At 38.3% G+C, this 14,359-nt stretch overlaps 1 protein-coding gene across 1 annotated transcript in view; it reads left to right on the top strand.

Annotated features, from left to right (window-relative positions):
• The window catches only part of DNAH14 (dynein axonemal heavy chain 14), a 537,201-nt gene that overhangs the window by 495,101 nt on the left and 27,741 nt on the right, over nucleotides 1–14,359 (top strand). The window contains exons 78-80 of the mRNA XM_057727198.1: nucleotides 3,925–4,139; nucleotides 7,649–7,809; nucleotides 8,837–9,033. Of these exons, the coding sequence (XP_057583181.1) occupies nucleotides 3,925–4,139; nucleotides 7,649–7,809; nucleotides 8,837–9,033 (573 nt within the window). The remainder of the gene's footprint in view (nucleotides 1–3,924; nucleotides 4,140–7,648; nucleotides 7,810–8,836; nucleotides 9,034–14,359) is intronic.

The raw sequence follows: 14,359 nt of genomic DNA on the forward strand, positions 1-14,359 counted from the left end.
TTATTTATTTATTTATTTATTTATTGGCTTAGTTGCGTCTCCATTGCTGCATTCAAGCTTTCTCTAGCTGTGGTGAGTGGGGCTACTCTTCGTTGGCGGTGTGCAGGTTTCTCGTTGCAGTGGCTTCTTTTGTTGCAGAGCACGGGCTCTAGGCACACGGGCTTCAGTAGTCACAGTATGTGGTGTCAGTAGTTGTGGCTTGTGGGCTCTAGAGTGCAGGCTCAGTAGTTGTGGTGCATGGGCTTAGTTGCTCTGCAGCATGTGAGATCTTCCCGGACCACAGATCAAACCCGTGTCCCCTGCATTGCCAGGCAGATTCTTAATCACTGCGCCACCAGGGAAGTCCTCTACTAAGTGTTTAACTTCCATCCAGGCCTCCATGTTTGTTGAGCAAGAAACTCTGGTTTACATGCAGCAGTTGTGCCCCCTGGCGGCTAGTTACTAGCAGAGGCAAAAATCCTGCAGACCTCTGACCTGAGAGTGTGGAAGGAGGACTTGACATCAATGCGATGGGTGGGAATTTGCATAGGGAAGGTGATGGAAGATGAGAAGGAAGACGACCCTATCTGGATGAGCATTCCTGTTAAGGCAGGAAAAGCTAGAAGTTGTTGTTTTTAAGATTTCCATTTTTAAAAACTGTTTAAAATAACATTTTGTCTGTTTAGAGTCTAAAATCGACCACTAAGATAAAATTATCCTTGAAAGTCTTTTAAATTAAAAAAAAAGTACAGTGGGCATGGTTTTTGTATACAGACTGTTGAGTACAGCACAGGAGAATAAGAAATACAGTAACATGCAACATACAATTCCATTGGTGGAATTCTATCACACTACAGGGTGGGATTCTGAAAATATATCTTTCAGTTACTTAGTTGCTTTAAACGCTGGCAATTTTATGACAGTTCCAACTTGCCAACTCTTCCTATTCCTTGTCATAATCTTAGTTTCTGCAGATAATTTTTTTAATAGTTAGTTGATGTTTCTCTGTGTCCCTCATTAACTGGTCAATGTTTTCCTTGAAGATATAAAGAAAGCCAACACTACCCACTTTCCTGGCCATGTGAACATTTCTTTTCTTTGTCAGTGATCAGTTCTTTCTTTTCTCTTTAACACTTAAGGCCTAGGACCAAATGTGACACAGAATGTTTATTCTGTACAGTATTCTATTAGTCAAGAAGCCATGGAATCACATTGATAGAAGGAGAGTTAAATAATTTGGGGCAATGTTTTTAAACTTTCAGAATCCACCCTCTGGCCACAAATGTTTTACATTCTTTCTGTATGCAAAATGCACTCTCCTCCTCTCAGGCCCCTGCAAGTTCTCATTCCATTACAGTGTTAAGGTCAAGGATCTTGTGAGGTCCTCGAGAGGATGAGGCTCTTTGGGTGCAGTTCCTTGGGTGTAACTCCTTCAGTGGTTCTTCTTCGTATGAAGATCTTTGAATTAAAAGACATTTGATCTACTCCAACCACCACTATATACATCACAAGCAATGATGAGAGAGGCATAGGACGGTGCTTCCGTAGACATTTCCCTTCAAAAAGCGAAAAATGGAAGGCATATAGTAGTCACTAATCCACAGAAATTCTGAAATCCAAATGGATAAATGTTGCAGTTCCATGATTAGAACTCAGCCTGACTTCCTGGGAGGACTCAGAAGTTCTTGCCTCCCTCCACTGGGCTCTTGGTTCCACGCTGTGAGTTAGCCTTCCAGTTCCATAGAAAGTAGCCTATGTTTACAGCTAAATAGTTTTCCCAGCTGCTTCCTGTCTATAGTTGTACAGGGGCCTAAAGTCCTCTCTTCATGCTTTATTGTCTCTGTCCCTTTTGGTCCATGCTGATACAATTCATTTTTAAACATTGAGGGTCTCTTATGAATCAATTTATAATCTAATAAACAAAAACTGCACCAACACATAACCTTGAGGCATGTGGCTGCATTGTTCTGGCTCAAGGTTTCTCATAAGGTTACAGTCAAGATATCAGCTGGGGCTGCCGTCCGTGAAGGCTTAGCTGAGGCAGGAGAATCTACTCCCAAACTCACTTACGAGCTCACATGTTGGCCAGAGGTCTAAATGCCTCAGCATTTGGGACCACGGGGCTGCTTGACTGTCCTCAAAACATGGCAACTGGCACTCCCCAGAGTGAGTTAACCAAGAGAGAGAAAAAAAGCTGCACTGCCTTTTAAGACCTGATCTCCAAAATCCCACTTTAGGGAGAAATGGGGAGGTATTGGTCACAGGGTACAAACTTTCAATTATAAGATAAACAGGTTCTGGGGATCTAATGTATAGCATGGTGACTGTAGTTAATCATGCTGCTGGAAGGGGGGCCCTTCCAGGGCCCAAGAGTGGGCTCTTGTATAACGCTCAGAAATGAATGGTCTGAGGAGACACATGTGCAGACAAAGCAGGAGACTTTATTGGGAAGGGGCACTCAGGCAGAGAGCAGCAGCGTAAGGGACCCCAGGAGAACTGCTCTGCCACATGGCTTGCAGTCTCAGGTTTTATGGTGATGGGGTTAGTTTCCAGGTTGTCTCTGGCCACTCTGACTCAGGGTCCTTCCTCGTGACGGACGCATCACTCATCCAAGATGGATTCCAGCAAGGAGGATTCTGGGAGGTTGGTAAGACATATAGGCTAGAGTCTCCTCTCTCCTTTTGATCTTTCCCAAATTCTTCCGGTTGGTGGTAGCTTGTTAGTTCCCCATTCCTTACCAGGACCTCCTATTGAAGATAACTCATGCAAGTGGTTACTATCGGGCCTGGCCAGGGCAGGCAGTTTCAGTCAATGGTTCCCCTAACAATAATACTGTATTGTATACTTGAAATACGCTAGAGAATAGATGTTAAGCAATCTTACTGCAACAAAAAAATGATAACTATTAATATATGAGATGATAGATGTGTTAATTAATTTGATTGTGGTAATTATTTCACAACATACATTTATATCAAATCATCATGTTATACACCTTAAATATATATAGTTTTATTTGTCAATTATACCTCAATAAAGCTAGGAAAAAAAGACAGAGATTAGAATAACATATATTTATGAGCTGAATTTTTTTTAAATAAAATTTGATTTTAAAGTTTAAAAAAAGAAAAAGTCCCACGCCATCACTTCTACTTTATTTCTGTTTGATGGAAGTAGTCACTCAGTCCAGCCTCCAGTCAAGAAGAGGAGAATTAGACTCCATCTTTCGAAGGGTTGAATGTTAAAGAAATTGACATATTTTTAACCAGCACAGCCACGTGTATTATTATCACTTAATAGATTTTTGAAGTCATATTTTTTTCCTAATTAGTTGTGACCTTGGAGATAAGCCAAAGCAATACCTGTTCTCCTTACACAGCCTTTAACCAATCAGTACTTAGTTATAACTTATCAACTGGGAGATACAGCTGGTAAACAGGAAGAAAGAGCTTTTTGTTTCCCTATTAAATACCTTTTTAATTTAATTTATTTTATTTTTTTTTTGCTTATTTATTTTATAACTGGAAGTTTGTTCCTTTTAACGACCTCCCCAGTTTTGCCCACCCCCATCCCCCCTCCCCCAGTGGCCTGTTATTTTTAAGATCATTCTCGCATTTCTTCTATAGGTTTCACCAATGTAAAACAATTTGTTAAATATGATTGCATCCATTATCTGTGGGTGTAGTTCATTGAGGCAGTGGGTGGTCAGAATCACCCTAGCCTTTAAAATGTGCTTTTTTTTCCCTTTCTTTTTTTCTTTCTCTCTTTTCCCAATGAGAAAGTTACATGTGCCTATCATGCAAATGCACTTTAGAATATAGTCCAAATGCAGCTTTTGACAGAAGTGTCTAGAATATATTACCAACAAATAAGGATAAAATGATGTATAAAATTTCATGGGGAAATATACCAAAAGTAAATATATCAGTAGGCAAAAACTAACAGTGTTTAAATTTTCACATATGTCAGCCAGCGCCAAAATCTGGAAGCATGAAGGATTACATATGCATTATCCAGTCCTTACCTGACGATGACCCCCCTGAGCTCTTAGAATTGCACCCTGAGGCCACAAGGGGCTTCAGGGAGATCCAGAGCCAGAAGTTCATTGATAATCTCATTGCCATGCAACCAAGACTTACCACCACCAGTCTCATGTTCAGGTAAGGACTCACTAGGAAAAAATATTAGCTGAAAATTATTAACTATCCATTTGAAAAGATACAGTATAGAACTCATAGAAAAATACAGTATAAAAATACAGAAACTAAATTCTCCAAATGACAGAGAAACAAGTTTACATACACAGGAGCACACACACACATATATAATTATTGATACCAAGCATGTAGTAGGTTCTCAATAAATATTTGAGTGAATGATTGAATTGTACCTGATGAGTGATATTTTTTAACTGAATTTGTATAAATGTGAAATGTTATATTTACTTCTACAGGACAGGAAAAAATAACCATCATAATAAGTAAGAGGACAGTGTAGTCAAGAGGAGCTGGCCCTGCTTTTAGAAAACTGTTGTAATCAACATATTGTAACCACCTTCTATTAGCTCTGTATCCAAGGTCACACTGCCTCAATATCCTTATCCTGCTTATTCATAAATAGAGATAGTATCTGTCTGCCCTTCAAGGCTTCTATGAGGTTTAAATGGTGTAACATGTATCACCCAAATTCTCAGGGCTCCTCAGCCTGTGACTATATAATAAGATCATGTTTAATGCCAGAACTACATGTCTTAAACCCTCAATGGCTTGATTGCCAAAGGGATATTCCTACTTTTCGTGCTCCAACAAAATGTGTTCCTGCTATTTCTAAACATCTCCCGAAGTGCTCATTCATATCTGCTCAGGAAGTAAGTAACACACATATGCACACTTCTGTCTCTGCTTTCCTTGCTATGCCTGGGTTCAAATCCCAGCTCCATCTATCACTTGACTTTTTGAATCAAGGCAAGTCAATTAGGTTTTTCTGTATCAGGTTCGTCATCTTTTAATCAGAGATAATAACAGCACCTTCCTCACAGGGTGGTGTTAAGAATACAATTGGTTCCTTGTGCATTTAAGTCTAGTGTAGAAATCTAGTTTTTCAGTTTATAAGTCCAACAAACTACAACAGTCACTTTAAAAAGAGCTTTGAATAATGTTTGGTTCCATTTATAAACTTAAACACTTTCAAATATATTAACTTTTAAATATATTAAGTATATAAAGTTGATATACTTCAACTATCTGGCTGCCAAACCTCTTCAAGCCTTTTAGTAATTCTTACAAATATAATAATTGAACAAACAAATATGATGAGTCTTAAATTGTCTCATATTTTCCAATATGTTATATCAGTTTAGCTAGATTTCAACTTAAAATCATAAATTTAAACCAATTTCTCAATTATCTGTTTTAAATTGGAGTCCCAAGGCTTTAAGAGCCCCAATCCTCTTAAATGTAACAAATATTTAAAATATCAGCATGCATAGATTTCTCAACACAAAAATATTTTTATGATGATTTTGATTCTGTTAACCCTATCTATACCTAATTCTAAATATTCCCAGAACTGAAAGATGCTTACCAGGGACCAATTTTATCACTTTCTATGATTTTTGAATTTGCCTTCTCAGTTTGCTTGAGGTTGAAAAAACAAGCAAATAAACTAAACAAAAAAGAGATTTTAACCAAAACATGAATCCATTCTTGGCAACACTCATAGGATGCCTTGAACCCTATTTACAGTTGTCATTAAGATAATAACTCGGGACTTCCCTAGTGGCACAGTGGTTAAGAATCTGCCTGCCAATGCAGGGGACCCAGGTTTGATCCCTGGTCCAGGAAGATCCCACATGCCTCGGAGCAACTAAGCCCATGCACCACAACTACTGAGCCTGTGCTCTAGAGCCTGCAAGCCACAACTACTGAGCCCACGTGCTGCAACTGCTGAAGCCCAAGCATTTGGAGCCCATGCTCCACAACAATGAGAAGCCATGTACCACAAACAAGAGTAGCCCCCACTTGCCACAACTAGAGAAAGCCCATGCGCCAACAACAAAGACCCAATGCAGCCAATAAATAAATACATAGTCAAAAAAAAAAGATAACAACTCCATAAAATGATGGTCGTGACACCCACATCACCCTGGATTCCAGTTATACATTACCTCCAAATTCCGTGTACTCAATGATCAGATTTTACATTTCTTTACCTACACATATATATACATTTTTTTCCTCTTACCTCTAACAACCTCTGAACCCACTGAAATCCTACATTCTGTTACAGTCTTCCTGTCTCTTTGGACTACACAACTCATATTAAAATGGCATCTGATTGGATTCTGGCTATAACTTTGGCTGACTATTTAGTCATATCTGCCAAAGTCATTCTACTGACACAAAATAAGATCACTGAACTCTCATTTCACCGATGGAATGAACATACACTAACTATCTGTGACATAGAAGGAAAGCTGAACATGTAGACAAAGAAGAGTACCCAATTGGAAATCCCTCAGTACGTCCCCAGAATATCAGGTTGAATTTCCTGCAAGCCCTACACTTCTAAAGATTAATTCTGCTCTTTTAGCATTCACCAAAGACACCAGTAAGAGAAGAGACGATTATAAGGGAATAAAGCAGACCAAATATGTGCACTAATGTCCCTGTGGTCATTTTGGGAGGCTACAATTATTGCAGTAATGCTGCCTTTGCTCAAATCCCACAGACATTTGATTTGAAAGATCTCTCACATTCAAGGTATTGTCATCAGTGGTAGCACATCTTTACACTTTGAAGATAAGTTTGATTTTTGAACTCTTTTGATCTTTTGAATCATTTGAAGCCGTTGGATGAATTCCACTGAGTAACCCTACTTTAAAGTCAAAAACAAAGTGTAATGACAAAGTTAGGAAACATATTACTTCATGTGAGTTGTAAAATATCTCAGAAGTAGCACTATTAAACTAAATACATAGCTTGTCACTAGATTATCACTTACTTTGAAGGACAACATTCATCGGCCATGTGAAACCTGGGATGTTGGCTGGAAAACCAGTTCCTATTAGCATAGAGAGTAAAAGAGAGAGGGAACTCAAAATAGGTGTGCCCCATTCCCTCCTCATCCACTCTTCAGGGAGGTTCTATCACCTTCCTGAACTCTGATTTCCTCATCTGTAAAAGGATTCCTAAGAGCTCCTCCAGCTCTAGTATTTTTATGACTTTGCTTAGTATCACCCTGACCCAAACACATACTGTTCTTCTGCCCACTGTGTGTGTTACCAGGAAACCCTGTGTGCAAACACAGAGGAATTTGAAATGCAGTTGAATAACCTATAAGGATACTGAAGCATCTTCTGTCTCGTTGCCTCCTCTTCTGCATTTCAGTCTTGGTACTTCCTTCACACAGATGCGTTTGGACAAATATTTTTCAAAGAAATCTTAAGAAAACTTAAAAAATATGTATTTCCTTGCAAATGTCTGAAGTGCATTGGACAGTTTTCTCACCTGTAAAATGAAATGAAGTGGTCTCTGTAAGTCTCTGCGGCCTCCATATCACAGTTCTGTGGTTCCATGAAGCTGCATTTACCTTTAGATGGGACCTAAATAGAGGGCCCTCCAGGATTAGATGGGTCTGTATCTCCTTTTTCTCTTGATTTCTTTTGCAGTCAGGAGCAGAGTAAGGATGAGCTGGTGATGGAAATTTTATCTGACATGCTGAAGCGGCTGCCACTGTCTGTGGAGAAAGAAGAATGTGCTGGAACTCCAAGCACGTTGAAGTGCATCATGTTCAGCCCCATTTGGGAGTCTTTTAATAAAGATCCCAAAGGTAAGTGTGGGACATGAACTTCCTCCCCTCACCCCAGCTTCCTCAGGGAAGGACTCTGGCATCAGGAGGACCAAAGAGACCACTGAAGTAAAAAGGCTGACATGAGATGGAAAGCTAGCTCCCTAACACCCTCTTCTCTCGCCAAGTTGGGAGACGGGGAGCAGAGGAGAAAATGATGGGGGCGAAGGGGAGGATGCTGGTGATCCATGACCCCAAGACAAAAAATGAAAAAGTAATAATGTCACAAACCAGAAAAGAGCAACTCTGCTTGAGAGATTCTACAGAGCTTCTAGATCACTGTTCTTTTTGCTTCTTTGCCTCCTGGAATAGCATTTTGGACTGGAAGGTTTAGATGGGCCCTCTGATAGGAGATATCTTGATTCTGTGGAACCAAAGGGAGAGAGGAAGGGAGGGCAGGCCCAGAGGAGACAGAGCAAATTTCGTTGTCCTGAGTTAGTTCCACGCCCAGCTCTGAGGAGCCGAAGTGTTAACCTGCCCTGTTAAATTTTCAACATCCATATTTTAACCCTTTAAAAAGATTCATTTTGGAGCCAAATGTTGAACAATAGACTGTCAAGATAGTTACCATGATTAAGTCTAAATTACTGGTGGGAAAATTAGGGCTTGAAAGCCAAATCCAGCCCATTGTTTGTTTTTGTACACCCTACAAGCTAAAATTGTTTTTACAATTTTTAATGGTTGGGGAAAAAAAATCAAAAGAAGAATAATATTTTTTTACACACAAATGTTTTATGAAATTCAAATTTGAGTGCCCACAAGTAAAGCTGTGTCAGGATACAGTCTATGCCTGCATCCACTCTACAGTGGGAGAGCTGAGTTGTGACAGAGAGAGTAGTACGACCCACAAAGCATGAAATATTTACTAACTGCCCCTTTGCAGAAAATATTTTTCAATCCCTGGACTAGACACATGAAACTCCTTCAACTTCCAAAGCCTATATCTCTCCCAAGTAAAGCCTCACTTTATCTGAAAGATATCACAATTTTATCTCTTTTTTTAATCCAGGCTATGATCCCCTTATCCACTGTGTCTTGCTAACCTTTTTGATCCAAGAAATTGAAAGATTTGATAAGTTATTATCTATTATACATAAATCTCTGAAAGATCTTCAACTTGCTGTAAAAGGAGAGATCATCCTCACCCAAGAATTAGAGCAAATATATGATTCTTTTCTTAATACGAGAGTGCCAACATTGTGGCAGGTAAGCAAGCATCCTTTCCTAGTCACTTGCTTGATTGAAACAAACAAAAGTCCCAGTTCTAGGGGAGGGGTAAGTTAACTATGGTAGATCCACAGGATGAAATATTATGTAGCCATTAAAAGATGCTGACATACTTTTGGTGTGCGTATATATTAATAAAATCTCTTAGAGGGCAACTTGGCAATTCTACTTAAATTTATCCAAGATGTTTATCACAGGGCTGCTTATAATAGCATAAAGCTAAAAATAATTTGAATATCCATTAATAGAAATATGGTTAGATAAGTTATGATATATCCAAATAATAAAGGTATGTGCTGCTATACTAGAAAGATCTCTAAGATGTATTGTTAATATTTTTTAAGTTTTAGAACAATATATCATTTTTAAGGATTATAAAAACATATATATATATATCTTCTATAAAACACATGCTTACACAAGTGTTTTTAAAATACAAATGTTTTAGATTCAAGAAACCCAAGTTAAAATTTTGGAAGTGCCAAAAGAGTCAGCAGAACTGGGCTGACAGCCCATTCTGTCCTCTTTAGGGCCTCCAAGAGGCACATCAAGGGAGATGGGGCTGAGGACAGGTCCACAAGGAAAGGACATGCCTGGTAGGGGCCAGCTGGTACCCAGCACCAAGATGAGCTCAGGGCTCAGGTCAACTCCAAGGTCAGCTGGCCCAGGTCTGCTGGGAACCAGGAACTGGAGGGAGCCAGGCAGCTGTGTACAATGAAATGGGGGATTAAGAGGATGCCACTTGTGTAGAGGGTTGGCAGCTGTGAAAATTTCTTTTGTAAAGTAGGAGCTGGGGGTGAAGTGTGTACTGGCTACAAAATTCTGGCCTTTCTTGCTTCCATTGTCCCTGGTAATAAATTATTTCTACAGGCCAGAAAAAAATTCTATAGGAAAAAAAAATCATAAGAACATATCCAGAATGCAGCCCAAAGAGACTAAGAGTGTAAGAATGGAAAATACAAAAGAGCCATTAAGATTCACAGAGGGCAAATGGATTGTCTAACATAAGTCTGATTGAAGCTCAGAGGGGGAGAAGAGAGAAGGTAAAGCAGAGGCAATAATTAAAGGGATAAGAGCTGAGAATTTTCCAGAATTGATAGATGCAAGAAATTCAATGAATGCCAAGCAGTATACATCTTTTTTAACTTATACATAGATATGTCCTAATGAATCTGCAGAAAATCAAGGAAAAAATCTTTTTAAAGGCAGCTAGAGAGAAAAAAGGTAACTTTCTAAGGAATGGAAATGATATCTTCAATATGTCAAAGGTAATGATCTGTTAAACTAAAGTTGTACATACAAAACTTTTGTTTCAAAAATGAAGATGAAATTAAACACACCAAAAAAGAGAAAAAGCAGAGAGAGTTCATCATTAGCAAATGCTAAAGGAAACTTGAATATCCTTGTTCATTTCCATCAGGCAGGAGAAAACAGATAAGGGGGGAAGCTCTGAGATGCAAAAAGGAATGAAGGGGAAAAAATGGTAAATGAGGTGGTAAATAAATTCTGACAAAAATAAAAAACAACAACAATACTAATGTCCAGTGGGATTCTTTTTTAAAGAAGGATAGAATATTGAACATTTTGAAATAGAAAGACCAAGAATAAAAACAGTCAACAATACCATATAAGCCAGGGTTGGGGAGTATATGGAATTTTTAGGTCTTAAGGAAGGAAATTAAAAATAATAATAACCCAGAGACTTTTACAAATTAAGTATGCATGCTGTAATGTTTAGGGTAACCATTAAAAGAGTTGAAACAAATCACATAACTTCCACAATTGCAGACTAGGGAGAAATGCTTATTATACTGTTTTGTGAATAAAGAATTTTTAAAAGATTCAAAATGGCATATACAGTATTATCTCAACTATATAAAAAGTATATAAATCCCTGCACATGACTATCAAGAAAATGCTGGCGACAACTCAAATGTGTCATCCACAATAGGATGGAAAAGCACATGGTATACTCATGCATTAGACTATACAAGTAGTGAAAGCAAACAAACTATAGCTACAAGCGTCAGCAGAATGATGCTCAAAAATAATGATGAAATCACACACACACACAGTCCATCCTCATTATTCGTGAATTACATCTTTGTGAATGTGTCTACTTACTAAAAGTTATTTGTAACCAAAATGTATGCAGACGCATGAAAAGATGCTCAACATCACTCATCATCAGGGAAATGCAAATCGAAACCACAATGAGATATAATTTCACACCCACTGGGATGGATAGAATCAAAACTGCAGATAATAATAAACATTGCAAGGATGCAGAGACATTGGAACCCTCATATGCTGCTCATGGTAAAATTGTGTAGCCACCTGGGATAAATAGTCTGTAAGTTCCTCAAATAATTAAACACAGAGTCACCATTTGACCCAGCAGTTCCAATCCTAGATATATTCCCAAGGGAAGCTAAACATGTACCCACACAAAAACTTGTCATGAATGTTCACCGCGGCGTTATTCATAACAGCCAAAAGACGGAAGCAACTCAAATATTCCTGAAGAATGGGCAAAATCCTGATGATGATTATGTATGGTTTGTGAATTATATCTCAATAATGCTATTTTAAAACCCTATGGTAGAAAACATTGAGTTGAGAGAAAGCAATGACAATTATAATACTTAAAAATAGAATGCAAACTGTGATGAAAATTGGGATATTGGGTCTGTAAGCTTCACACACTTAGAATCATAAGGCTTCAGAGCTTGAAAGGATCTTGGGGATCCTCTACTGCAATACCCTATTTTACAGATACGGAAACTGAGGAGCAGAGAGGCTTCATGACTTGCTAAGAAAGCTAACTAGTGAAAGGGCTGGGAGTCACATGAGTTCAAGGTTAAGTTGAAAGAATATGACCCAGTTGGAATCCTCTAAGTATAGTTACATATGGCATACCTGACCGAATGGCAAGAGCTGAAATTAGCCAGGGAGAAATGTCTGGTTTGGACAATTGGGCAGTAGTGACATTCAGAGACAGAGTGGACAGAAAGAGAGATTGTTTGGGGGCAGCTGATGACATCCTGTTTTGAGCATGAAACATCTTGAGGAGCTAGAGGGACTTCCAAGTGAAGCTATCCAAGAGAAAGTGGATAAGAATGCAAAGCAAGATTTTGGTATCATCAGCCTAGATAAAGTAGTGGAAACCACAGCTGTGGATTAGATCTGAGAGAGAGAACATAAAGTAGGGAGAGAAGAAGGCAGAAGGAAGTCTAGGCACACCACCTTAAAGGGAGGGAAGGGAAGGAAAAGAGGAGCCAAAGAATGAGACCTAAGAAGTAGAGAATTCAAAGGAAAGTTAGGGTTGAGTGTGGACACAGAAGCCAAGGCAGGAGAGAAAGAGGAAGTAATCAGCTTAGTGAAAAGCTGCAGAGAACACAAATAAGGCAAGTGGGAGGGATGAGTATAGGGTGAGATCATGAATACAGAAAGTATGTCATTGATGACTTCTAACCAAGACAACAAATGACAAAAGATTTGGCAGGTAATGGGAAGAGGGGACAAGAGTCAATGAACTTCTTCAAGAAACCTGACTTAAAAGATTAAGCCTAGAGGGCTGCAAGGGTCTTTTTTCTTCTTCTCTTGCAACAAACAAGTAGGTTTTTTTTTTTTTTACCTTTATTGAGGAAAAATTGACAACTATAGTTGTATATATTTAAACTGTACAACCTGATGATTTGATATACATACACACTGTAGAATGATTACCACTATCAAGATAATTCACACATCCATCACCTCTCATAGTTAACATAGTTACTCTTTTTTTTAATGGAGGTAAGAATGCTTAGGATCTACTCTCAGCAACTTTCAAGTATAAAATATCATATTATTAACTATAATCACTGTGCTTTAGATCCTCAAAAGTTATTCTTCTTGTAACTGAAAATGTGTACCCTTTGCCCTACATTACCCCATTTTCCCCTCCCCCCTGTTTCTGGTAACCATTCTTTTCTGTTTCTATAAAATAGGCTTTTTTATTTTTAGATTCCATGTGTAAGTGATACATACGTTATTTGTCTTTCTCTGACTGACATTTCATTTAGCATAATACCCTCCAAATCCATCCATGTTGTCACAAATGACAGGATTTCCTTCCTCTTTATGTCTGAATAACATTTGATTGTATGTATATACCACACTTGCTTTATCCATTCATCTATCAAAGGACATTTAGATTGTTTCCATATCTTGGCTATTGTGGATAACCTGGCAATGACCATGGAACTTCACATAATCTCTTCAAGAAACTAATTTCAATTCCTTCACACTTATAACTGGGAGTGAGATTGCTGATCATATGGTAGTTCAATTTTTAATTTTTTGTGGAACCAACTTTCTGTTTTCCATAATGGCTCTACCATATTCCCACCAACAATTTTTAAGTGTTCCCTTTTCTCCACATCCTCACCAACATTTTTTATCTCTTGCCTTTTTGCTAATAGCCATCCTAGCAGGTAAGGTAATATCTCATTGTGACCTTTATTTGCATTTCCCTAATGATTAGTGATATTGAACACCTTTTCATGTGCCATGTACTGTTGGCCATTTATGAATCTTCCTTGGGAAAATGTCTATTCAGGTCCTTTGCCTACTTTTTTAATCAGGTTGTTTGTTTTGCTATTCAATTGTTTGAGCACCTTATATATTTTCGATATTAACCCCTTATCAGATAGATGGCTTGCAAATGTTTCCTCCAATGCCGTAGGTTGACTTTTCAATTTATTGATTATTTCCCTTACTGTGAAGAAGCTCTTTAGTTTAACATAGTTCCACTTGTTTATCTTAGCTTTTTTTGCCTGTGCTTTTGGTGTCTTATCCAAGAAATTACTGCCAAGACCAAAATCAAGGATCTTTTTCCATGTTTTCTTCTATGAGTTTTATGGTTTCAGACCTACATTTAAGTCTTTGACCCATTTCAACTAAATTTTTGTGAGTCTGGTTTCATTCTTTTGCATTTGGATATCCAGTTTTCTCAACATTGTTTATTGAAGTGACTATCATTTCCTCATTTCATGCTCTATGTGCCCTTGTCAAAAATTAGTTGACTGACTATGGGAACCTCCCTGGTAGTCCAGTGGTTAAGACTCTGTGCTTCCAAAGAAGAAGGTATGGGGTTGATCCCTGGTCAAGGAACTAAGACCCCACATGCCACGCAGTGCAGCCAAAAAAGAAAGTAAAAAAAAAGTTTTTTTAATGAGGTAGCTGTGTATGCCTGAGTTTGTATCTGGGCTCTTTATTCTATGTGCCTGTTTTTATGCCAGTACCATACTGTTTTCATTAC

This window comes from Hippopotamus amphibius, chromosome 3 (genome assembly GCF_030028045.1).
Source record: "Hippopotamus amphibius kiboko isolate mHipAmp2 chromosome 3, mHipAmp2.hap2, whole genome shotgun sequence".
In the NCBI taxonomy this organism is placed as follows: Eukaryota; Metazoa; Chordata; class Mammalia; order Artiodactyla; family Hippopotamidae; genus Hippopotamus; species Hippopotamus amphibius.